Source organism: Chlorocebus sabaeus, chromosome 9 (genome assembly GCF_047675955.1).
Source record: "Chlorocebus sabaeus isolate Y175 chromosome 9, mChlSab1.0.hap1, whole genome shotgun sequence".
Lineage (NCBI taxonomy): Eukaryota > Metazoa > Chordata > Mammalia > Primates > Cercopithecidae > Chlorocebus > Chlorocebus sabaeus.
The window spans coordinates 126,354,451-126,379,641 of NC_132912.1; the positions used below are offsets into that span (position 1 = coordinate 126,354,451).

At 45.5% G+C, this 25,191-nt stretch overlaps 1 protein-coding gene across 2 annotated transcripts in view; it reads right to left on the minus strand.

The window, feature by feature from the left end:
• Positions 1 to 25,191, minus strand: part of CPXM2 (carboxypeptidase X, M14 family member 2) — a 146,686-nt gene that overhangs the window by 18,617 nt on the left and 102,878 nt on the right. For both annotated transcript variants that reach the window (XM_007964327.3, XM_007964326.3), the window contains 4 exons: positions 16,204 to 16,292; positions 7,044 to 7,167; positions 4,696 to 4,892; positions 3,156 to 3,335 (listed from right to left, as the gene is read on the minus strand). In XM_007964327.3, the coding sequence (XP_007962518.3) occupies positions 3,156 to 3,335; positions 4,696 to 4,892; positions 7,044 to 7,167; positions 16,204 to 16,292 (590 nt within the window). The remainder of the gene's footprint in view (positions 1 to 3,155; positions 3,336 to 4,695; positions 4,893 to 7,043; positions 7,168 to 16,203; positions 16,293 to 25,191) is intronic.

A 25,191-nucleotide genomic window follows, 5' to 3' on the forward strand; every position in this document is an offset into this window, starting at 1 on the left:
TATTATTTGTTATTCTTCAGCTTTTAAATTTTCAACATTCTCACTTATGTAATTTATAAATAACTCCTCCCAATTTTTAGCTTGTCACAGTTTTTCAAATCTTTTGAGGAACAGGCTTTCTTACCTCCATGTAATCGAATTTACTAATCTTTTATGATTAATGCCATTTGTATCTCACCTAAAATAGCCTTCCTCACACTAAAAGCTATATTCAAAATTTGACGAGATATTATTGTGAATAATTGTTAAATTTGATCAAACACACCTTTCTATAGACAAATCACTTCATATTATTTCTTTGTTTTCTATCATTTCATTCATTTTTGCCCTTGCTTTTTATTTATTTATTTATTTATTTATTTATTTATTTATTTATTTATTTATTTTTGAGACAGGGTCTCACTCTGTTGCCCAGAGTGGAGTGCAGTGGCATAATCTCAGCTCACTGCAACCTCCACATCCCAGGTTCAAGCAATCCTCCTACCTCAGCCTCCCAAGTAGTTGGGACCACAGTTGTGCACCACCATGCCTGGCTAATTTTTGTGTTTTTAGTAGAGACAGGCTTTCACCATGTCGGCCAGGCTAGTCTTGACCTCCTGACCTCAAGTGATCTGCCTGCCTCAGCCTCCCAATGCCCTTGTTTTTAAATTAATCTCTCTTTCTTTGGGTTTCTTCTGTTACTTATTTATTTGCTAACTTCTTAAGTTAGTTAACTTTCAGCCTTCCTTTGCAATATAATAACTTAAAGTTATAAATTTTCCTAAAGCACTATACTTTGCTATAATCCACAAATTTTCATATGTAATCTTTTCATTATTATTCAGTTCTAATTATTTATTAGTTGTCAGTATTTTTTTCTTTGACTTATTCTTTAGAGGTTTTTTATTTTCTAAATACATAAAGAAGTTTTCATTAATCTTATTACAGTCTTCTAGTTTAACTGTATGGTGGTGAGACCAAGGTCTGTCTGATACCTATTCTCTGAAATTTGTTGAGATGTCCCTTATAAGCCCAGTTTATCATCAATTTTTTCAAATGTTACAGGATTACTGAGAAGAATATTCTCTAATAATTGGTTATAGAATTTTTTTTTTTTTTTTTGAGATGGAGTCTCGCTCTGTCACCCAGGCTGGAGTGCGGTGGCGCCATCTGGGCTCACGGCAAACTCCGCCTCCCGGGTTCACGCCATTCTCCTGCCTCAGCCTCCCAAGTACTGGGACTATAGGGGCCCGCCACCACGCCCGGCTAATTTTTTGTATTTCTAGTACAGACGGGGTTTCACCATGTTAGCCAGGATGGTCTCGATCTCCTGACCTCATGATCCGCTGGCTTCGGCCTCTAAAAGTGCTGGGATTACTGGCGTGAGCCACCGCGCCCGGCCATCATTGGTTATAGAATTCTTACAGGTCCCTTATGTCAAGCCTGTTAGCCTTGTTACTCAAATCTTTATCTTTGCTGATTTCTTATCTATCTAGTGTAGTCACAATTGAGAAAACTATTGGTGATGATAGAATTGTGTAATTCTCCTTATAGTTCTAGACAACAAGGTCAAATAACTAAATTCTAGTCTAAAAGCAAAGACTGAACATCCAGAGACTCTGCACAATTGTGCTAAAAGGATTGCTTAGCTCTTATAGCCTAGTGTCTAAGAAAGCCGGCAACCAAATTCCAATTTTGGTCTAAGTGTTCCCAAAGTATAACATAGCTTGAAATCTCAACTTTGCCTGGTGTCATTAGGATGTTAGGTGGAAAAACAAACAAATGAGCAAAAAACAACTACAACAGGTTATGTGGGAAACATAAGAGCAGATTTAGAAGACAGAAGACTCAGGGGCCTCCCTAGTCTCCTGCCCACATCAGCACCCTTGGGCATCCTAACTGAACCAAGTGGTATTGCTGCTGTCTGTCTTCATCACCCCACTGCTCACTTCCTGAGGGCCTGGGTGACCCTGGACTGTCGGTCACTAAAGGAGCCCACCCTGCTGCTCCTCTTCCAGTAAGTGGCACCCACATGTGCTGTGCTGGGGGCTGGAACGCCAAGGGAGAGCTGCTGTCCTCTCTCCAGCTCCCTTTAATCCCCAGTAGGAGAAGTCCAATCTTTTGTTGTTGTTGTTTGTTCGTTTTGAGCTTGCAATTTGCTTGTCTAAAATATAGCATTTCCCAGCCTTCCTTGCAGTGGCTAATACCATGTGCAACTGAATTTGGCCAGTGAGAGTTAAGCAGAAGCATTATGTAGAACCGCTTATAGGAAATTGAATTATCTGAGAGAAGAACTTTTTCTTTTCCCCAAGCCCTTTCTCTCCTGTTCCTTCAGAGACATGACAGCTGGAGCACCAGCTGCCACCCTGGATTATGACCTTGAAGATGAGTGCCACATGCTGACATGGCAGAGACAGAGACAGAGATGAATCCTGGGTTCCTCATGATTACCAGGCTTCTACTTGGCTGGCCCTTGGCTGGCTTCCAGGGTACTTTCACGTGAAGAAAGAAAGAAACTTTTACCTTGTTAAGGCACTATTTTGATTTTTCTGTGACTGCAGCTGAACCCAACACTAACTTATATATCAATAAAGGTAGAACTCTTGAAGAATGTTTACAATCAAAAAATCAGAGTACAGAGCTCAACTATGATGCCCAGGAAAGACAACAAGAGGTACGGGAGAATTATTTCTTCTACAACATACTCTTTGTAAAACAAGACCTAAGAAATCTGGCGAAATATTTCTCATCTAATTTCATTTTTGTTTCCAAAGAAACACCACATGTAGTAAACCCAAGGGGATGTACTAAAATAAAACTAAGATATATTAAGCAATCAGTAAGGGCTAAGGATAATTTCTTAGTAATATAACCGACAGTGAGAAAGATATTAAAGGTAGTAACAAACATATGCAATTCAGGGGAGATTGTTTTGGTTCTGAACCTCCATGTGCTTATTAAGACATATAATTAAATGATTTCTCCTCTATGAAGAATCTCCCCAAATATCCACCTAAAAGGTAGTTATTATCTAGCACACTTATCTGCTTTTGGAGAAAACATGAAAGAAAAAAAATGGTTTTGTCTCTTTCTTAAATGTCCTATCCTCAGCAAATACCAATGGGGGTTAAGCCTGGCCTTTTGCTGCTTTATAGATGAGGGGTATTTTGACTCACCGTGGCATTTTCCGACAGAAACCACTCAGGGATTGCAATATAGTGATTAGGAACTTTCCTGGGGCCGTTCTGTTGATCCTCTGCCTCCCAGAGCAGCGTGTTTAAATCAGGAAAGTTGTTGTTGATGTCAATTCCATCGTGGGTCCAGCGTCCCAGGGACCAGCCTCCCAGCTCCGAGCCCTGGAGACAAGTGAGAGTGTGAAGAAGGCACAGGCTGCATTCAACGCGGACCCTCTACCATACAAGATGCATCTGTCTCCACTTCCCCTTGGGGAGGGTCTCTAAGCCTCTGGATGCCCTTTGACCCAAAGATGGCATCCAAAGGAGAATATTGAAAAACTTCCTATTAATATCTGGTGGGTGCTAGATAGTTCAGTCAAATTACTCCAAAGAGGGAATTCAGAGAACCACCCCTGCCATGTGGAAGTGCTTAAAAAGCATTAGGTTCCTTCTTCCACCCCTACCTTCCTCTCTTCCATACTGGCCAGGTGAACCTCTGGGTAGCAATGAACTCATCATTGCAGTATCACTGGCCACCATAGTAATGCATTCTCCCTTCCTGCCCATGATTCTGGCTCACTATTTAACAATGCAAATTCCTAACTGACTATATCTGCACCAATAAATGCGACCACATTTCTATACTGTAAAGCTTGTATTTGATAGGTACCATTGTTTAAATATAATTTTCCATTTTATTCCCAGGTATTGTGATATATCACTGTCAATACACAACACAACATAATACTAACTATACTCTATGTTCTCTTTATACATAATTCTGTACATGTGCATATTCTATACACACCTATAACCTAAATATGTTCTATATCATAATTGGAACATAAAATATAAAGAATATATCAGAATAATAAAACAACTTCCTCAGAAGACTGATGAGAAGATTAAAGGCAATAATCAAGGCTAACACATGCCATGATTAAGTGCTTAGCCAACATAAAGTGGTACTACTGGATTCCATTATCATTATGTATATAGCAATACTGCTGTTCATCTTCACTTCCTCCAGTTTGTTGGCACGTCCACCTCTCAAGGCCACCATCATTCTCAGTGCCTGCTTTGCACCTTTCATAAACCTTGTGGGCTTCCCTGCCTCAGCAGAGACACTCAAAAATAAAACTCGTGTGACCAGGCATGGTGGCTTACACCTGTAATCCCAGCACTTTGGGAGGTCAAGGCTGGTGGATTACCTGAGGTCATGAGTTTTGAGACCAGCCTGGCCAACCTCCTGTCTACTAAAAATACAAAAATTAGCTGGGTGTGGTGGCGGGCACCTGTAATCCCAGCTACTTAGGAGGCTGAGGCAGGAGAATCACTTGAACCCAGGAGGCAGAGGTTGCAGTGAGTGGAGATCGTGACACTGTACTCCAGCCTGGGCGACAGAGGGAGACTCCGACTCAAAAAATAAATAAATAAAGCTCGTAAGGTGGAATTTTGCATAACCCTGGAGCTGGGCATACTCTGGAGCTGGGGCCTCGCTGCCCACATCCTATTGGGTGAGATGGGCCAGGGCCATTACCCCTTCGTAGGCCTTCTCGTAGCCATCGGGGTTGAGGGAGGGGAGGATGTGAATCCGTGTCTCCTCCACCAGGTGGACGATGCGCGCATTCCGGGCCAAGTACTCCTGGCACAGGAACTGCACCAGCAGCAGCAGCAGCTCCCGGCCTAGCACCTCATTGCCGTGGGCCCCCGCGATGTAGTGGAACTCGGGCTCACCTTTACTCAAAGACAGAGAGAAGCACAGGTTCATGTTGAAACACTTAGGGCCAAACAGTGCTTGTCATGTTGTGTTAGGGGGAAAGTCTTGAATAATATAAGCTTACCATTTTAGCCCTATTTGTTCTTTCAAACAAACCTCTAAAATGACATCAGGACAACTGTCTTATTCCCAGAGAGTCAGGTATGTAAGAAAATGTGTAGAAAAATCTGACATGACACCTGTCACAGGGTAATAATGTCCATTCTTACTTACCAAGAACCGATCAAACAGCATAGTGCTTAGGGCTTAACATTTACAAGTTGAGCACAAGCCATAGCAATCAGTGCCTCTCTTTTGGGAGGCAATTATTTTTCTTAAAATAACTTCCTATTAAGTTTAACAAAGACAAATGAATATAAGCAGAAAATAGTCCATCAGGGCAAATCAGCAATGACGCAGTGTAAAGTGGGCTTTCTGTAGGTATTTTTTCTTTCAAAGCTCAGCTTTTAAATCTTAGGGTGCTATGGTTTAATGTATGTGTCCCCCTAAAATTCATATGCTGGAACTTAAGATCAAACGTGAGTATTAAGAGGAGGGGCCGGCCGGGCACAGTGGCTCACACCTATAATCCCAGCACTTTGGGAGAGGGCTCCAGTGCAGGAATTCAAGACCAGTCTGGGCAACATGGCAAAACCCTAACTCTACAAAAAACAAACAAAAAAATTAGCTGGGCATAGTGATGCACACCTGTAGTCCCAGCTTCTCAGGAGGCTGAGGTGGGAAGATTGCTTGAGCCCAAAAGGCAGAGGTTGTAATGAGCCAAGATCGTGCCACCGTACTCCAGCCTGGGAGACAGAATGAGACCGTCTCAAAAAAAGGAAAAATAAGTAAAAGAGGTGGTGCCTTCAGGAAGTGATAAAAAGATTACTCCTCTTATAAAAGGGTTCCAGAGAACTAGCCAGGCACTTCTGACCTTCTGCTCCTGCCATGTAAGACAAGAAGGGGTCTTAAGAGGAACAGCCCTCACCAGGCATTGAATCTGCCCATGCTTTGACCTTGGACTTCCCAGTCTCCAGAACTGTGAGCAATAAAGTTCTGTTGTTTATAAATTTCCCAATTTTGTTACAGCAGCCAGAAAGGACTAGGGCCTGGCATTTATCAGTGCTGGGCTCAAGCTGACAACACATTTCCTTCCCTTATTGGCAAAGCTGCTACTTTTGAGGAAATGTGATTTTACCAGAAGATAAAGTTTTTATCATTTGAAATAAACACCTGCGGGGTGCAGTGGCTCACTCCTGTAATCCCAGCACTTTGAGAGGCCAAGGCAGGCGGATCACCTGAGGTCGGGAGTTCAAGACCAGCCTGACCAACATGGAGAAACCCCGTCTCTACTAAAAATACAAAAATTAGCTGGGCATGGTGGCACATGCCTGTAATCCCAGCTACTCAGGAGGCTGAGGCAGGAGAATTGCTTGAACCCAGGAGGCAGAGGGCTTCATGAGCCGAGATTGTGCCATTGCACTCCGGCAGGCAACAAGAGCAAAACTCCATCTAAAACAAAACAAAACAAAAGAACCTCCTGAGAGGAACTCCTGAGACTTTGATGAATGTTCAAGTAAATCGGACAAATCTTTGTACCTAGATATCAGCAGATTTCTAAAGAGCTCCCAGATTTACCAAAAAGAAAAACAGAGAAGCCCATCCGACCTATAGAAGTGCAGGCTGGGGAGTGACTGAATGGGAAATGGCTGAAAACAGGAAATATCTAAAAATGGAATTGAATTTTTTTAAAAAGCGGGAGAAGCTCCTCTAATATGAGCCATTAACGATCAGGGAATCCTGAAGGAGGAAGAAGTTCTGTCCTGCCCACCTCAGCCACTTTCTTCTTTGGCTGTTGTGGTTGGTCTCAGAGGTGGACGACAGAGAATGAAATATGCTCCCTTTGGAGAGAAGATGGGTATTTCCAGTGTAAATAATTCTATAGTCCATATCATAAGATGAGTGGTTCACAGAGCCAACATGTGCAGAATCTGTCTACGTGAGATAGCAGTGGTGTGGACAGCTGATGCCCTGTGGCATGAATCTTCTCATAGGGTGAACAATCTCCTAACTGTTTACATGGGTACCAAAGATGAAGGGGCCAAGCATCCCAGAGGGCCCCTTCTCACCGACTTCATGCTCCCCAGGGTGATCGGAGATCTCCACAGCATACAGCTTCAGGCCCTGGTGGCTTTTTCCAATGTTGTAAATTCTGGTGATATTGGGACACATTTCATTCACAACTTTCATCAACTGAAAAACAAAGTGAATCCAAAACTCTAAGCACTAAAAGGACAGAGCTCCCAAGGAAAAATATGCACTAAAAGGACAGAGCTCCCAAGAAGACGGAAACCTCTTGCTTTCCTCCACAGCCTCCCAAGTGCATCCACATTCTGCACACCCCAGCTGCTATCGCCTCTACCCAGAACACTCTCCTTATATCCCTCTGCCCTAGATAATGCCTACTTTCCTTCCAGCACCTGCTCTACCATCACCCGCCTAGGAAGAAACTCCTGGCCATTGCCCCCATCCCGTCCCATGCTTTCCGCTTGGTTGTGGCTATCACTTCCTGTTATCCTCCAAATGTTTATGTCCCCCAAAATCCATAGGCTGAAACCTAATCCCCAATGCATGAAGAGCTGGACCCTCTCAGAGGTGATTAGTGTCCTTATGAAAGAGGCCCAAAGAAGCTTGTTTGCTCATTTGCCATGTGAGAATGCAGCACAACGATGGCCCTGTGAACCAGAAATTGAGCCCTCACCAGACCCTAGATCTGCCAGTACCTTGATCTTGGACATTCCCACCTCTAGGACTCTGAATAGATTTATGTTATTTATAAGCTACTCAGGTTACAGTATTTTAGCATGAATGGACTGAGATACTTGCTGATAGGGTTTGGCTGTGTTCCCACCCAAAACTCATCTTGAATTGTAGTTCCCATAATCCCCACATGTCATGGAAGGGACCAGGTGGGAGGTAATTGAATCATGGGGGTGGTTTCCCTCATGCTGTTCTTCTGATCGTGAGTTCTCACAACATCTGATGGTTTCATAAGGGGCTTCCCCCTTCACTCGGCGTTCATTCTCTCTCCTGCTGCCCTGTGAAGAGGTGCCTTCAGCCATTATTGTAAGTTTCCTGAGACCTTCCCAGTCATGCAGAACCCTGAGTCAATTAAAATTATTTTCTTTATAAATTACCCAGTCTCAGGTATTTCTCCATAGCAGCATGAGAATGAAGTAATACACCTTCTTTAGTTGTGACTATCAACTCCCTGGTTGTGGCTATCACATACTTGGTTGTGATTATCACCTCTCTGGTTACGGTGACATCTTCCCTGATTATGGCTATCACCTCCCTGGTTGTGGTTATCACCTCTCTGGTTGTGATCATCACCTTCTTCGTCGTGGTTATCACTTCCCTGGTTGTGGTTATCACCTCCATTGCTATAGCTATCACCACCCTGGTTGTGGTTCTCACCTTCACTGTTGTGGTTCTCACCTCCCTGGTTGTGGTCATCACCTCCCTGGTTGCGGTTATCACCTCCCTGGGTGTGGTTATCACCTCTCTGGTTGTGATCAGCACCTGCCTTGTTCTGGTTATCACTCCCCTGGGTGTAGTTATCACCTCCCTGGGTTTGGTTGGTACCTTCCTGGTCATGGTTATCACTCCCCTGGGTGAGGTTATCACCTCCTGGGTTGTGGTCATCACCTCCCTGGTCGTGGTTATCACTTCCCTTATTGTACTCATCACCTCCTTTTTTGTGGTCATCACTCCCCTGGTCATGGTTATCATTACCCTGATTGTGGTTATCACCTCTCTGGTTATGGTTCTTATCACTCTTATTGTGGTCAACACCTCCCTCATTGTGGTTATCAGCTCCCTGGTCATGGTTATCACCTTCCTGGTTGTGGTTATCACCTCCCTGGTTGTGGTCATCACCTCCCTGGTTGTGGTCATCACCTCTCTGGTTGTGGTCATCACCTCCTTCGTTGTGGTTATCACTCCCCTGGGTGTGGTAATTACTCCCCTGGTTGTGGTTATCACCTCTCTGGCTGTAGTTCTTATTGCTCTTGTTGTGGTCATCACCTCCCTCATTGTGGTCCTCATTCCCCTGGTTGTGGTTCTCACCTCCCTGGTTGTGGTTCTTACCTCTCTTGTTTGTGGTCACCACGTCCCTTGTTGTGGTTCTCACCTCCCTGACTGTGATCATCACCTCCCTCGCTGTGGTCATCACTCCCCTGGTTGTGGTTATCATTTCCCTGATTGTGGTTATCATCTCTCTGGTTGTGGTTCATATTGCTCTTATTGTGGTCACCACCTCCCTTGCTGTGGTTATCAACTCCCTGGTTCTGGTTATCACCTTCCTGGTTGTGGCTATCACTTCCCTGGTTGTGGCTATTGCCTCCCTGGTTGTGGTTTTTATCTCTCTCATTGTGGTCATCAGGTCCCTCATCATGGTTATCACTCCCCTGGTTGTGGTTATCACTTCCTTTGTTGTGGTTCTCACCTCCCTGGTTGCGGTTCTCACCTCCCTCAGCGGTGGTTATTACTTTTCAACTACGATTTCCTGTTTTCTTATTGCCCACTCACTACACTGCAGATCATTGAGGAGACAGACTCAGCCTTTTATCTTGTATGCCTGACCAAATAAATATATATCTTGATATCAACTTTTTCTCATAATTTAATGAGCATCTACATTGTTGGGTTGAGCAAATACACACTGCTTCTTCCCTCCTGGAGCTTGCAGCACACAGCCAATAAGAGGCATGCAATGACCCAGTTCATTGCCAGTAAGTAAGGAGAGCACCAGGTCACCATGACAACAGGAATCATGGGGTTAAACGGTAAGAAAAGCAGGCTTCAGCAAGGAAGTGAAATAAATACATGCTGTTTTCTGAATTTTGTCTTTTTAGTCAGCTCGTCACACTGATAGCTGAGGTCTGGGAAAATGAGACCAGGGGCCAAAGGGGGTACCAAGGGCTCTGCAAGTCATAGGAGAAAAGGCTACCCTAAAGGTCAAAGGCCAGAGACACCCTCTGCCTAGAGGTTGCCTTGCCTCATGTCACTGAACGAGTACCTGTGAGTTCACTGCAAGTAGCTGTGATTTGCTAGGCTAAATTTGTTTATCAATACCCAAGTGAAAGAAGATCTGATTCAAAGGGCATCTCTTTATTGAGCCAGGCACCAGACCATGCAGTAGGGGCCAGAGGGCTCCAGGGACAGTTTCATGACAGTGTGTTAAAGACCAGGAAGGAAGCCCAGGTGCTGCAGAAACACACAGGAAGGCCATCCTGGCCAGGGTGGCCGGTGGGCAGGTGCCCATTAGGGAGGCCCGTGGCCTTCTGAAAGCTGAGCTGGAACAGGACAGAGGAAGGGCATAGCCCACAGTGAGGCGGTGTGGACCTGAATGCTTTCTAGCAAGCTGCCAAAAAATCGGCTCAACCGAATTATCCATAAAATGTCCTTGTAAAGTGTAGATAAACAAATCTGTTGCAAATTTTATGGTGGGTTGAAATCTATTAGAACTGGAAAATTGGTATTATGTAAAATTTATGATACGTTGGAGTTATATGACTGTGTGCTTCATATGCCTTTCATAACACAACATTCTGTAATGACTGGGAAGAGTGGTTTAATGAGCATCAAGAAGCGTTTCTAAAGGAGTGGGAAGATTTACTGCTGCTATAGCTTGGCTTTTATGACCTGCCTACGAGAGGTGACAGGTGCAGCCTTGACTTGGAATTCAGGGTCTAACTCTCTTACTGCTCCAGGGGTTAAAACAGGCTTCCCTTTATGATAACTCACTTTGTGTCACAATATTTAGCTGAGAGAAAGCTGGCTACAAAGACTCTTATTCCCAAGAATGCTACAACAGAAACCCATCATAAATGAAGAAGCAACAGGCAAAGGACATGTAGCTTCTACAGTCATCACCACGAAGACAGACACTGCAGGGACAGCAGGGGGCCACATATGAACAGCAGCATGTTTTAACAAAAGACACAGTAATCACGTCACCAATTGTGTTAACAAGAACAGTAAGAATACGCTCCATTTCTCTACTAAGTCTTATCATCATGACTGGCGGGTAAAGTAGAGAAGGCAGAGAAGATTTTTCCCATTCTACAGACTTGGAGACTAAGGCCCAGAAAGCCATCGAATAATTTACCCTGGGTCACCGGGCTGGGAGCAGGAGAAGCCAGGACTTTGGCATCTCAGGGCTCTTCCCACACCCCTATCTGTCCATGAAGGTGTAGTAGAGAAATGAGAACCAGTGCATCCCTGCTGCTTGTTTTATTTGCTGCACACTGTGATCATTCTGATGGCCACAGCATACTTGCCATCTCCTTTGAGACCCCATGTACTAGTCCTTGCTGATGCAGTCATTCTCAGCCAACAGCATTGACCTTAGCAAATCCCATCTGGCAGGCAATTCACTGTCTTACATTCAGATCAGTGACTACTAGCTCTATGGACATAAAGCCAGGTGGCTCATCACGAACTAGGCAATGAATGCAAGCATTCAGCCCAGGCTGGCTTCCTTCACTGTTACCCCACCCCCTTCCAATTAGCTGCAGGAGAAATGTGCTGTCAGTACTAGTGATCATGACCTTGACACTGGAAGAAGATATGCATCATCTTCCCTTGAGATGCACACTTAGCTATGGCATGGGGGGATGCTTGGGCCATGAGTCATCAGAATCACCTCCTTATATTCTACCCACTATCACTGTACTTTCATAGCAGCCACACTTTCCCACCGAAGGCACAGTATTGGTTAACAAAGTGCATGCCACTGTGCCATGGTATCATAAGCATCTTTCCCACATGAGACCATGGGCCTTTGAAAAATCTTCTTCTCAGTGAAGTTTCTCTACAATTCTCTCTGCACAGTGGCCCTCTGCAATGCCAGGAAGCATCTCTCCAGTGGCTACCAGCACCATCAAAGACCTGGGTGGCGGCCCACTCTGCTCTTCTCAGCAAGGCAACCATGAACATCCCCAGGAATGATGTTTCCCGTTTAAACACAATTAATTCTTGTAAGGGAATACAATTATTCTTGAGAGGGGTCAAAGATGGTTTTTTGGAGTTTGAGTCTTTGTGGTAAATGTTTGGGTCTTGATGATTTCAGTCAGAGTAAGGAATAGAATTTTCACCATGACCTTAGAGCATGTATTCTCAAAAGGGATGACATCACCCCAAGGGGCTGAAAATTGTGGCTAAAAAAGTCTTAGGTATTACAATGCTTTGTGTTCCCCCAAAGCTCAACCCTATCTAGCAAAATCCTATTTCTTAATATTTAATATAATGCGGGGAGGATAATTAAGAAAAGAAAAGAAGTCTAAAAACTTTCCCTAGGTGGGTATTAATGAAAAAGAATGTTGAGAAACATCATCTTAGAAAGTACCAGGGTTTGCAAGACTCTTGGTCTCTTCAAGACTCTGTTTTCCCAACTCTGAGATAGAAATAAACTTTGCATCCTGGTGTCTACTGAACCCCAGGTTCTGCTGCTTCACTCTCTACTGAAGGAGAGAGAATCAAGAGCCTCAATTTCTGGCAAAATATCAGAGGGAAATTTTTCATAAAGATGGTAAAATGTTATGCACACTGACACTTGTTGTGGCAGGTTTCATACTTTGTCTGTATTCATGAAAAGTTATGAATTGGGAGATATCCAAATGTTCCAGAGCAGGAAAGAAGCTGAGAAAAGTATGATGCATCCACTCACCAGAACATTCTGCAACCTCACTATCACAATTATGAAGACAGCATGGAAAATGGCTAATGATCCAATATTCGTTGAGAAACACAGGGCCAAGATATAACTATCCTCTCATCAAAACCGTAGGAACTCTGTGAATACAGAAGTTCAAACACCACATGGAAATGGGGAGAAAATGAAAACTGCCTTTTTTTTAGAGTAGTGGGTTCATGGAGGATTTGTCTTTAGGCTTTTGGTTTGCATTTGATGCTGACACAATGTTGTTTATCCAGTGAATGCAAGTTTTGTTTTGTTTTGTTTGTTTGTTTGTTTGTTTGTTTTTTAAAGAGGAGAGTAGGGAAGAGGAAAGTTCTCTTCTGCCATCTTTCCTCATTTGCCTGAGAAACAGGCACCGCACCTTGCCCAATGGAAAAGAAATTCCAGAAGAAGGGAAGAGGGAAGGAAAGGAGTTAGGTGTATCTGAATGTGCAGGCTTGCTGCTCTGCCCTGGCTTCCTGTCCCCACAGGGTCAGGCTGAGCGTGGTACAAGTGGGTGGGTCAGCCATGGTCCCCACAGCCTGATGTCCCCAGCCATCCTTAGGTGCCCTGGAAATCAATGTCATTAGATGGCTGCCTTCCAGCCCATGTCTGCCTATGTTACTTTTTTCTATCCACATCACATTGTCTACATATGGGCCGTCAGCCAGTACTTTCTGGGCGTTTGGGACCTGACAACACTGTGACCAAACCAAAGAAGGTCATTAACCTTGTCCTCAAAATCACTTCTTCCTTTTCTCCACAGAAGCACACCAGGCCCCTCTCTCTCCCCACCAGGCCCAACTCACTCCAATAGGTGACCTCCACTGGGCAGCCTGCCTCAGAAATGCCTCTCTTCTCAACCTTCTTCAGGCCCACGGGCCAGCCCTCCATACAACTTTCAGAAAGACAGCTCTGTGCACCTAAAGAACCTCCACAGACCCCCGCATCAGGATAAAAGCCTCTCCTGGCACTCAGGACCAGCCTCCTCCCAGCTACCTTCAAATTGTCACAGAACACACCTGTCGGCTCCGACCTCATGCCTTCACTCTTGCTGTCCTCTCTACTCAGAGCACCCTCCCTCCACCCCTGCCTGGCAGCGCCAGCCACGCACGTTGGATGACAGCTGACCCCCTCTGCAACCAAAGCCTCCCAAACCAAGGCCAAGCAGATGGCTCCCTTCTCTCTCCCATCCCCCATGACTGTAAGGACCTCAAACACACACCTTGATCAAGTGCACACTATGGATGGTAAAATGACAGGGTCTCTTCCCTCATTGCCCTAGGTGAGGGAGACAGGCAATGTACACGTAAACCAGCAACTAAGCAAGAATAAATTGCAACATACGCTATGAAGGTCCTCCGTATTTTCTTGGAACAATTCCCTTTCTCCGCCTTATAGTGTCAATGTCAGGACTTTCTCCTTCCTCTCCTCCTCCCTTCTCCACCCAACCACCTGCAGCTCCCCTCTGCCTGGAACTGTGCCTTGCAAGTCAGTGCTGTCTGCACAAGAGTCACATGTCCCCTCATTATCTTCCTCGTACAATGCAATAAGGTTTTCTATTTTCACTTCTTGCTTCCTGCTTCTGTTTCTCATTTTTTTGGTTTGTTGTAAATGTCTCTTTCAATAGTAGGAAAAATGAACAAGTTTTTCCCGAGGGAGAAAGATTTCTGCAGTAACCTAGCAGACTCCATATGGGGAAATTGCTCAAAATGTTGACTTCTTTCCCATCCCCAGGAGCCAGGAATCCAAATGGCAAATCATTTCTGGCTTGAAGACTCTTCAGGATTGATGGGTGCTCTCCCGGACAGTCTCTAGTTGATAACTGCTGAGCTGTGGGATCTCAAAGGGGTCTTCCAGTGTCACCTGAGGGGGCTGCACTGATTATCCAAAGGTCCCTCTTGGCTCCAGTAGTGATGAGAGTTGCCTAGGGTAATGAAGCATACTCCGCTTGCTCTCCTTGTGAGAAAAGAGCCCCAAGTCTCCACACAAGACAACTATTTACAGATAACAGCTACCTAAAGTCTCTGTGCAAGCCACTCATTTTAAATGCATTTAGATTTATTGCTTTTGACATTAATTGCACTGAGTTGATATCTGTCTCATTTCTGAGCTCAAGAAGCTGTGCTGAGACGTCCAGTGAGCAAAGCGGAGTTAACACATCAGTGCTCCATAAAATGGAATGGCGAGCAGAGCCATATAAATACCCCAAAAATGTAGAGCAGCAGGGATGATTCACAGCCCTCAAGTCCAAACACATTATCTTGATTTCTGAAGAGCAAGACAGCAAGAATATTTCTTAGCACATCCCACCTCTAAGTCTGTGCTGACAGGTGTCTGGAAGCTGTGTGAGTATCTCAAGTTAGATTACATCAAGACAAACCAGGCTTGTTCATTCCATGGGATTGGAGCTCCACTTAATTACTCTGACCTCAGAAACATCTTCCACATTTGTACTGGATGGCTGCTCCCCTCCCTTAGCACCTACAAGCCCTCCCTTTGAGCCATGTTAATTTGCCCTTGGTGGATCCTTGTTCTGTAAATGTATTCAGAAGGACATTTCTGCATGTTCTGTCTCTTCAGATTCTTAGCTCTCTAAGGATTTCTCATTTGCCAGCTCCTCCCCATGCTTTCTAGCACCTGCTGGGGGTGGGCGCAGAACAGGATTTCATAGGCACCGCACTTAGCGTAGGTACTGCCTTTTTAGCTTGTCCTAATAAACACCCTATCCCTTCCCCCTTCTGCACTCAGTATGCAAATGCTGTCAAAAGCTCAGAACTATTGGGTTTCTATAATTAAATCTGGGGAAAAATCTCATCTGGGATTGTCTTTTCTTTCTAACAATACTAAGAGATATGAAGCTATCAACCAGTAGTTCTGAAACCTGGCTGGACAGCAGAATCACAAAAAGAAGATTTAAAAATCTGGATCCCCAGGCTCCTGTCTCCTAAGGATTCTACTTTAATTGGCTTGAGATGGGGCTCAATTATCACTAGCTTTACAAATTTCCCCAGGTGATTCCAATATGCAACCAAGATTGAAACTCTGAGAATCTGAATAATAAGGGGTAGTGCTATAGTCTCTCCGTGCTGTTTTCCCATCTGCAAATAACAGTAACAACAGTCCCTACCCTTCTAGAGTTATTAGGACTGAACACGGTCATGTACATTAAGTTGGTCCTATGTGAATATTTTCCGCTATTATTATCGTGTTATCCTAGATCCTTTTTCTTCTTCAACTCTGCATCTGACCAACATCCTTAAATAGCACTCAAAACCACAATAATTCTTAAGATCTACAGTATTAACTGAGAAGAAGCTGGATTCAAATTGTGTTTCAACAATCTGCCAGCCAGGAAGCCTTCCTCTGGTCACCTGAACCCCAAATCTTGAAATGACAAGCATTTAGTGTGTCTTCGGCACATCAAATGATCATTCAGATCCCTAATCATCAACTTCTGAAAAAAAAAATTTAAGCGCTTATGGACACATAATATGTTGCTTTTTTTGATGAATTCCTGGCATGAGGCTTTGTGATCTGGGTCTTACCTGGCGCATTTCCTTATAGTTGTGGTGTTTAAAATCCAAGTCATCAGTGGTGGTCATCTCGTTCCGGCGGTGATAATAGTTATTAGGATCTAGGGACAGAAACATGATTTTGAATTCACTCCCATCCTTCTATCTCCCATGGCATCTCTGTTAGAGACACATGGGGACTGTAGGGACAGTGCAGTCCAATCTCTAGCTTCTAAGGTTGGTTCAGAGATGAGAAAACCAAACTACAGGAAGCAACTTAGGAGTCCAAATTACCCAGTGGTTAAGAGTGTGGAGCCAGAATACCTGGGTTCAAATCGCCACTCTTCTACTTACATGCCGTATGAATATGTAAGTGGGCAAGTTACTTGCACAGTGTTTGACTTGGTTTTTTTACCCATGAACAAGAAAAAGAATGGTACCTCTCTCAATGGTTTATTGTTAGCATAGATGGGACAAATCTATGCACCCAGCAAGCTGTCAGCACTACATAAATAAATGAATGAATATCAAGACTCCACACATATGCATGGAGACTTCTGGAAGGATGTGGACCCTATAAGCCCCTTACCCAGTATTCATTCCCCTTCCTTCCTTCCTAAAAAAGCCCTATGTTTCGGAATCCCCTTTTCCCACTCTAGGAAGATCTCAAGTCCCCAGCTCCAGGGCTCCAACATGACTGGCCAATTAGAACACAGCATCTACTGGCCACTGTCATTGATCCAGATTGAAGGGAAGGACTTGATTGACACAGAGGAGGATTGAGTAACAATCTCTCCCCAGCAGTAAGAATGCAGAAGCACGTTGCCCACTTGCTACTATGGCCATCTGACCTCAAGAAGAACTAGCCTCAGGATGACTTCTGTGGTGTAGATGACCCACAGTAGAAGTCAGAGAACTCCAGTAACACTAAGAACAACTGAATCAACCAACCCCAGAGCCCAACTTTGGACAAGATAAAGACCCCCCTTTGCAGCTAAGCCAGTGGGAACTGGGGTTTCTGCTGTGGGAGCTGAAGCACCCTAGTGGATATAATCAGAATGTGTTAACAGAGCTGACCTTTGGGGACTGGGATTCGGGGGTCAGGGAGGCAATGTCTGCTCTTCACTTGATTCCCTTCCATATAAATTGACTCCCTCTCTGCATTCCTGTAAGTGTGTATGGTTTATATAATTACAAAACCCAAGAACACAGAGAAGAGAGGATAGGACAGGGAGGAGCAAGAGCAAGAAGGAGGGCAGCCATGAATGGACCACTCCATCTGCCTTGAGGTCTCCCAGCCAGCCTGGTGACATCTCTGTCAGGAAGATGACACTGGAAATGTGCATTTCCTGCTCTGTTCTGTGCTCCCTCCAATGCAGAGAACCCGCAGCCCTAGAAACCGTGTGAGCAATGTGGGAACCATGCAGCTGTCTGTTTAACCCAGTGGCTCCCAGGGCCACTCTAGAGGCAGTGAGGGCCGTGGGGGGGATGAGCACTCTGTGGTATGTGGGGCAGCGAGGCCAGATCTGTGCCACCAACTGTGGTCCACAGACCAGTAGCATTGGCTGTTCGCTAGATCCAGCCCTGATCTACTGAATTAGAAACCACACTGCAACAGGATCCCAGCTGGCTCTGTAGACATTCACAGTTTGAGAATACTCAGCACGTGTTACATACATCTGCCATCAACTGAGCCAGCCCTGTGCCTGCATCCCCACAGCCACAGGTCACAAGCGCCATACCCAAACTGATCAAGGTTCACTTAAAGACTGGCTTCACCCTTGAGAACAGAGGCCACTTGCAATAAGTTAAAAATCACATATAGACTCAAGCACTGAAAATACAGCTTTAATATTCACAAATGGTTTTCCAGTCATGCGATTACAAACAAATAACTGTTATGGGAAGGGAAATAACGTGGGAGTACAACTGGCATTTTGTCCAGACAAGAAAGCAAAGCCATTCAGGCTTAGCCAGATGCCTCAGTGATTTATTTCTCAAGCCCTTTCCTTTTGGGAGTGGAGGCTGACCACGCCTCGGGCAAGCTGCCTTCCCCTTGATTTCCAAACCTGCCAGTTTCAAAGCAAAGGTAAAACATGTATTTTGCATTCATTTACAGCTAACTTACTCGCAAGCTGTTATCTAAGAGCTATTCAACACGCCCTAAACCTCGGGGGGGGGGGGGGGGGGGGGGGCATCTTTTCAAAGGACTTTAAAGCCCCTTTTGTTTTGGAACACAAATTATGCCTTCAAGGTTCTCAAAAAGGATTGAAGAAAAACTGAGAGCCCTAAATACAAAAGAGTTCCTTGTTTGGCAACATTCTTCCTTCCTCAAGGCTAATTGGGCTTCTGAAAGGTATGGGTACCTTTTCCAGAACTGTCTCAGAACTTCACAACTTCCAGTCACCCACATTTTGAAAAAATACTCCCTTACTTGTCCATTTATTCTGATTTGGGCAAAGTTTTATTGAGATCCTCCCTATTAGGAGCCCAGCACTTAGGTAAGCGATGAGTGAGGACCGAGCCCAGAGTCGATAGACAGAGCCAGTGAGTCATCTAAGCCAGCTATCACCCGCTTCCTTCTGTGGACAAGAGAAGCCCTTCCTCCTGTCAGAGTTGTTTGAACCAGAGCGACTCCATCTTGAATAGGAGCTGTGGAAAATGAGGCTGAGCCCTGCTGGGCTGCATTCCCAGTAAGTTAGGCATTCTGTCACAGGACGAGATAGGAGGCTGGCACAAAGAACAGGTCATAAAGACCCCACTTATATAAAACCGGTTGCAGTAAAGAAGTCGGGAAAACCCATCAAAACCAAGATGGCAACAAGAGTGACCTCTGGTGGTCCTCAGTGCTCATTATATGCTAATTATAATGTATTAGCATGCTAAAGGCACTCCCACCAGCTCCATGACAGTTTACAGATGCTATGGCAAGATCAAGAAGTTACCCTATATGGTCTAAAAATGGATGGACCCTCAGTTCCAGGAATTGCTCCCTCTTTCCCAGAAAACTCATTCATAACCCACCCCTTGTTTAGCGTGTAATCAAGAAGTAACAATAAATAGAAGCAGCTGAGTGGCCCATGCTGCTGTTCTGCCTATGAAGTAGCCATTCTTTCTTTCTTTACTTTCTTAATAAACTTGCTTTCACTTTACTCTATGGATTCATCTCAAATTCTTTCTTGCGTGAGGCCCAGGAACCCTCTCTTGGGGTCTGAATTGGGACCCTTTTCTGGTAACACTCATGTGGGGAATCTATTCCAGGAGCTTCAGATATGCAAGTGTGAGCCTGTGACTCAGGAACACCCTTCCTTCAGCTGGGCACTGGCTCAGAGATGATCCCAGGACCCAAGCCAGACCAATCAGATGAGTTTTCTCACAGAGCTTGCAGGAGCACAGTCTCTTCTGCTGGAGCCCTCGGAGGGTAGGATGTGAGTGGGAGGTGTTTGTGGCCAACCTGCCAGTCTGCAAGTTTGTGACAGGGGGAGCCCCGACCTCCACACGAAGGCCCTGAAATGTTAGATCTATTCTTGCCTGAAGCCAAAGTCAGACCTGCCCCTGGAATTTTCGCTTATGTGAGCCCGAATTTCTTTACATTTTTCTTAACCTAATTTGAGTAGGACTTCTGACCTTTGAAACAGAAATTCAGGCTGATCCAGTCTATGGGGGCTTTATCCTCACAGAGAGAGCTTTGATCCCTTCCTGTGGTTACTTCTATACCTCCTGCGTATGGAAAACCAGCTGATTCGTCTGCAACACCTTAGTTACAGGGATCGACAGACTCCAGGAGTGGAGCCTGAAATGCTCTTTCCAACCTTACTTCCCTTATTAAACTACTCAAGCATTCTGCTCTGTCCAAATTGGTCTACTAATCCTGCCCTATTATGGGCTGACTTGTGCTCCCCCACCAAAGAAAAGCTGTGTTGGAGTCCTCACCCCCAGTGCCTAAGAGTGTGACCTTGCTTGGAGATGGGGTTTTTACTAAGGCTTTTGAGTTCAAGTGAAGTCATTAGGTGACTCCTCATCTGATAGGGAGATTTGAATACGGACACACACAGGGGGAACGCCAGGTGAGTGAAGGCAGAGGCTATGGTGATGCACTTAGAAGCCGAGGGATGTCAAAGGCTGACATCAAACCACCTGCAGCTCTGAGAGAGGCCTGGAGCAGACTCTCCCTGACAGCCCCAGAAGGAACCAACCCTGTCAACACTTCACTCTCGGCTTCTGGCCTCCAGAACTGTGGCAGGATAAGTTATTCTAAGCCACCAGTTTGGGGCACCTGGTTATACCAGCCCTAGGAAGCTACTACCTGCCCTAAACATCTCTGCCTCCTCACCCCCGAGTCCTCTTGTGGTTTTCTTTTGATTCCTCTGAGACCAGCACAAATGTCCGCTGCCCTGTAGGGCCTTCTGGTCACCCTCATCTCAGTCATTTCTTACTCCTCAGACATGGTCATAAAATAAATCCTTCGATCACCTGGACTACCTTTCACCTCCTTTCAATAATCTATTCTCAGATATCCCTGATGTAAATTCATGGGAGCCCTCTGGAGACTAAGAGCTCACTCCCTCACGAAGCAGCCTCTTGCGCTATTTTCATCCCTAATTGCTAGGAAGGTCCTCCTTTATCAAGCTGAAGTCTACCTGCTGATCTTAATTCATTCCTCTTCAGCTAGGATGACTAAGCCTCTCCCTTTCATGTACAATGGAGGCAGGAGAATAGGGCCTGGAAGAAGAAAACATAAGGCCGATTCATGCTGACTTCCTAGAACTAAATCAATTGGAAACACTTCAGCTATGACAGGAAATATCCTTTCCATTTACAGAGGGCATACACCAAGTAAATGACTCTGTAACTTTACTTCATCCTCTTCATTTACATAGGGTGTACACGAAGTGACCAGTGAAAACCTCTAGAAAATTCTGTAATGGGGCCCTTGAGCCCCCACGCTCAGGCCCGCCCCCACCCTGTGGTGTGTACTTTCATTTTCATTTTCAATATATCTCTGCTTTTGTTGCTTCATTCTTTCCTTGCTTTGTTTATGTATTTTGTCCAATTCTTTATTCAAGATGCCAAGAACCTGGACACCCTCCATCAGTAACATGATGATCCCACAGATTTGGAGGAAATGTAGCCTATTTTCCCCTGAGTTGTCTCTGTTCCTGCCTAAACATCTCTATTCCCTGCACAGCCCTCACGATGATTTCCATGGCTCTCACTGCCCCAGTTCCCTCCTCTGAACACACTCTATTTCATCTGTCGCTTCCCCAACCTGTAGCACATGGGACCCTGACACGTGGCCTAACAACAAAGCAACCAACTTGTCCCGGTTTTTCCCAGGACTGTCCTGGTTTTAAACAGGAAGCATCATGTCGTTGGAACCCCTCAGTCCCTGGCAGCCTGGGTCGGTTGGTCACCCCCTCCAACCAGCTCAAGCAACTTTGGCTTGGTATCTCCTTTCCTGTGACAACTTAATTACGTGGCTTAAATCACTTTAACTTTTTAAGGATCACAGCTCTGACTCGGCAGATGCATGCCTGCAGATGTCTTCTAGTTAAAAATTTAATTATTAATAGATCGGCCTGTTATTTTGCTGTCTTAATGACCACAGTATATGAGAAAGCAATCTCATGATCCCATCTTAGGCTAGATATGACCTACATTTGGCCAATGCCCATTGATTTATGCAGATGTAGCTTTAATCTTGAAGCAAAAAGCTTTTACTGACTTCATCCTATTGTTCACTGAACACTGCTACATGCCCAGCACTGTGTGAGATGCTGGGGAAATAAGCATGAAAGATACAAGGCCCCCAACCATGAGGGGCTCACTCAAGGCTCATGGAAGGAGTACATGCATCCACAGACAGAGACGGACGTGTGGCAAAGGCTGCATTCCTCTTCATCTTCTGTTTCCGGAAGCACATGTGTGAGAGAGAACAAGAGACAGAGGCCCTGCTTCCAGCTGCCTTCCCTGAAACACGAGGCCTAAGCTCTGCGGCATCAGGCAGCTCAATCTCTGACCCCATACCTGACAGCAAACAATTGGACATTCCCAGGACCCTATGCACATCCACAGGTTGTTCAGAAGTGAGAAATAAAAATAAAATTGTAAGCCCCCAACTGACTGAATGGACCACTTCTTGGCCAAGAGAATCCCAGAGAAACCTTGGAAGCTGAGTTCACAGCTACAACGGATGGAAATGGGACACACCTCATTATACCCCATTCCTCACTGCCAGTCATTAGGCTTTCTACCCTATGGGCTAAACAGAAACCAGTCCTTTCAAAAGACAAGATCCTTCCCAGGCACAGCTTATCTTCCCAAGCACCAAAAAAAGACAAGATCCTTCACCCCTCCCTGAGACGTTGCCTCCTCTATTCCCTTTTTCTTCAAATGTTCACCTATCTTATGTCAAATGTAGATTTACTGGGCACTAAAGTCTCCCAAGGATGTCATCATTTGCCTCAGTGCCAACCTGCCCCCCTTCTTGTAAGGAAAATGTATAAATACTAAATCTCTTGAGAACCTCTTTGAAAAAAACAGCCACAGATGCTTCTGTGACTTGTGTTTCTCCTGGGCACACCCTCAGTTGGCTCAAAAAACCGTGGTAGTTTGAGACTCAGGCCACAATCCCTCAGAGGAGGAGGAAGGAAGAGGAGGCTGGCTAAGACTTGAGTGTCAGTGGTAGGAGGCCTGGGCTCTGAGGTGGCTACAGCCAGTTCCCCAGGCAGCTGGGCTGTGAGCCATGTTGGGGACCAGATGACAGTGCAGACAGAGATGGAAAAGGGACACAATTGGAAGAGGAGATCTAGGAAAGGTGGAAGGAGGCCCCAGGTGGGCCTGGCAGCATCAGAACCCATCTCACCCTCTGCTGGTACCAGCACCCGCACCAGCCACAGCTCAGGGCTCCTGAGCCCCAAACCAAGCGCCTGCTCACTACATGAGACTTTTTCTTTCTTTCTTTCTTTCTTTCTTTTGAGATGGAGTTTTGCTCTTGTCACCCAGGCTGGAGTGCAGTGGCGTGATCTCAGCTCACTGCAACCTCCTGAGTACTGGGATTACAGGCAGCCGCCACCACGCCCAGCTAATTTTTGTATTTTTCGTAGAGGTGGGGTTTCGCCATGTTGGCCAGGCTGGTCTTGGACTCTTGACCTCAGGTGATTTGTACACGGGGCTATTCTTAAAAGAACAGTAAGAATCCCAGATCAAGTCCCATTACTGGGACTTCAAAGGGACCAAGATTCTTGGGCTGCTGTGCTTGCTGTTTGCTGCCTTCTGGTTGGGACCTTGACTGAAATGAGTAGGTGCTTGGCTGGGGAAAAGAGGTTCCTTTTTTGGAAAAGCAGCTCACCTGCAACCTAGAAGCCTGGGCTCAGGATACCTGTGAATGCTCCATCCAGACTGGCAGATCCACAGGGACAGCAAATTCCAGGTTACCTGGGGATGGTGGAGAGGACTGGGGAGTGATTACTCTGGATTTGTAGCCCCCATTTTTCAAAGAGATGGTTTAATTATTTTTTTTTCTCTCTTCTTTTCTTATTCCCCCAGTTCCCCACTTCCTACTTAGCCCTTTAGAAATGCAAATACAGGCCAAGAGTGCTGGCTCATGCCTGTAATCCTAACACTCTGGGAGGCTGAGGCAGGTGGATCACCTGAGGTAAGGAGTTCAAGACCAGCCTGGCCAACATGGTGAAACCCCGGTCTCCATTAAAAATACAAAAATTAGCTGGGAGTGGTGGCACACACCTGTGATCCTAGCTACTCAGGAGGCTGAGGCAGAAGAATCACTTGAACCCCGGAGGCAGAAGTTGCAGTGAGCTGAGATGGTGCCACTGCACTCCAGCCTGGGCGATAGAGCAAGACTTCATCTCAAAAAAAAAAAAAAAAAAAAAGAAAGAAAGAAAGAAAGAAAGAAAAGAAAAAGGAATGCAGATACAGCCTTTTACCTCCCCCTTCACCAGCCTCTCCCTACAGGGCAAGTTCTTTTAATTATCTGCTCCAAACAAGTCTGGGGAGTTACAAGTGGATTTACAAAGCAAAGCAAGCCTGATATGAAACTTTCCCCCTCCAGGAGGTTGCCTGCCCATGAAGGTGCCAGCAGTCACCAGCCCGACCAACCAGTAGGGAAGGCATCAGAGCTAGCATGGACACTTCACCATTGCTTGTTCCCTCCCCTGCCTTTTGAAAGTGCCCACTTTGTGCTCCAAAAGTGAAGCGGCACATTTAAAGACAAGACGCCTCTTCCCCTAAGCTGGCTTCAGAATAAACCACTTTCTTTATACCAGAACTCACTCTTGTTAATTGGACTCTGCATGCAGTGAGAGCAGTGAACCTGCTGTTCAGTTTCAGGTTCAGGGAGGTTTTAGGGGGCGATGACAAAGTTTTGAAATTAGAGAGACCTGGGGCTTGCACAACATTATGAATACACTAAATATCACCAAAACGTACTCTTTAAAAGCCTTAGTGTATATTATATGAATTTCATCTTGATGTAAAAAAAAAAAAAAAAAAGGATCCCTGGCCCCCAAAATGCTCTCCGAGGACTGAGGACACCAGAGGTGCTAGGTCACAGGCGATTTTTCTTTACCTGGCACAACACCAGCCTCCCACCCAAGGAACAGCTGCCACGGTGGCCTTGTGACCTCCCTGAGCCCCAACATGCTCAGCAAACCCCTGAACATAGATGGCCTGGCTCCACATGTGAGCTGAGCATGAAACTCCTCCCCCTCCCACAAAGAGCTGGCTGTCTGATGCAGTCACCTTTGTCCAGACCCCACTGACTCCTCTGATGACAAAGTAATTCCTATAGAGCAAGGCCAACAGAGACCCAGGAGCCGCAGACCCCCAGGCACAGCCTCACCTGATCCTGGGTCATCACTGTCAGCAAGAGCATCAAACCTGTCCCCCTACAGGGCCCCTCAGAGGGGGCAGCTCATCCTCTGTGCTTATTCACTCACTTCCACCCTGTTTCCTATGTCCCCATCACGCGGCTTCTCTGCTGTAGGAGAGGAAGTCCAGGAA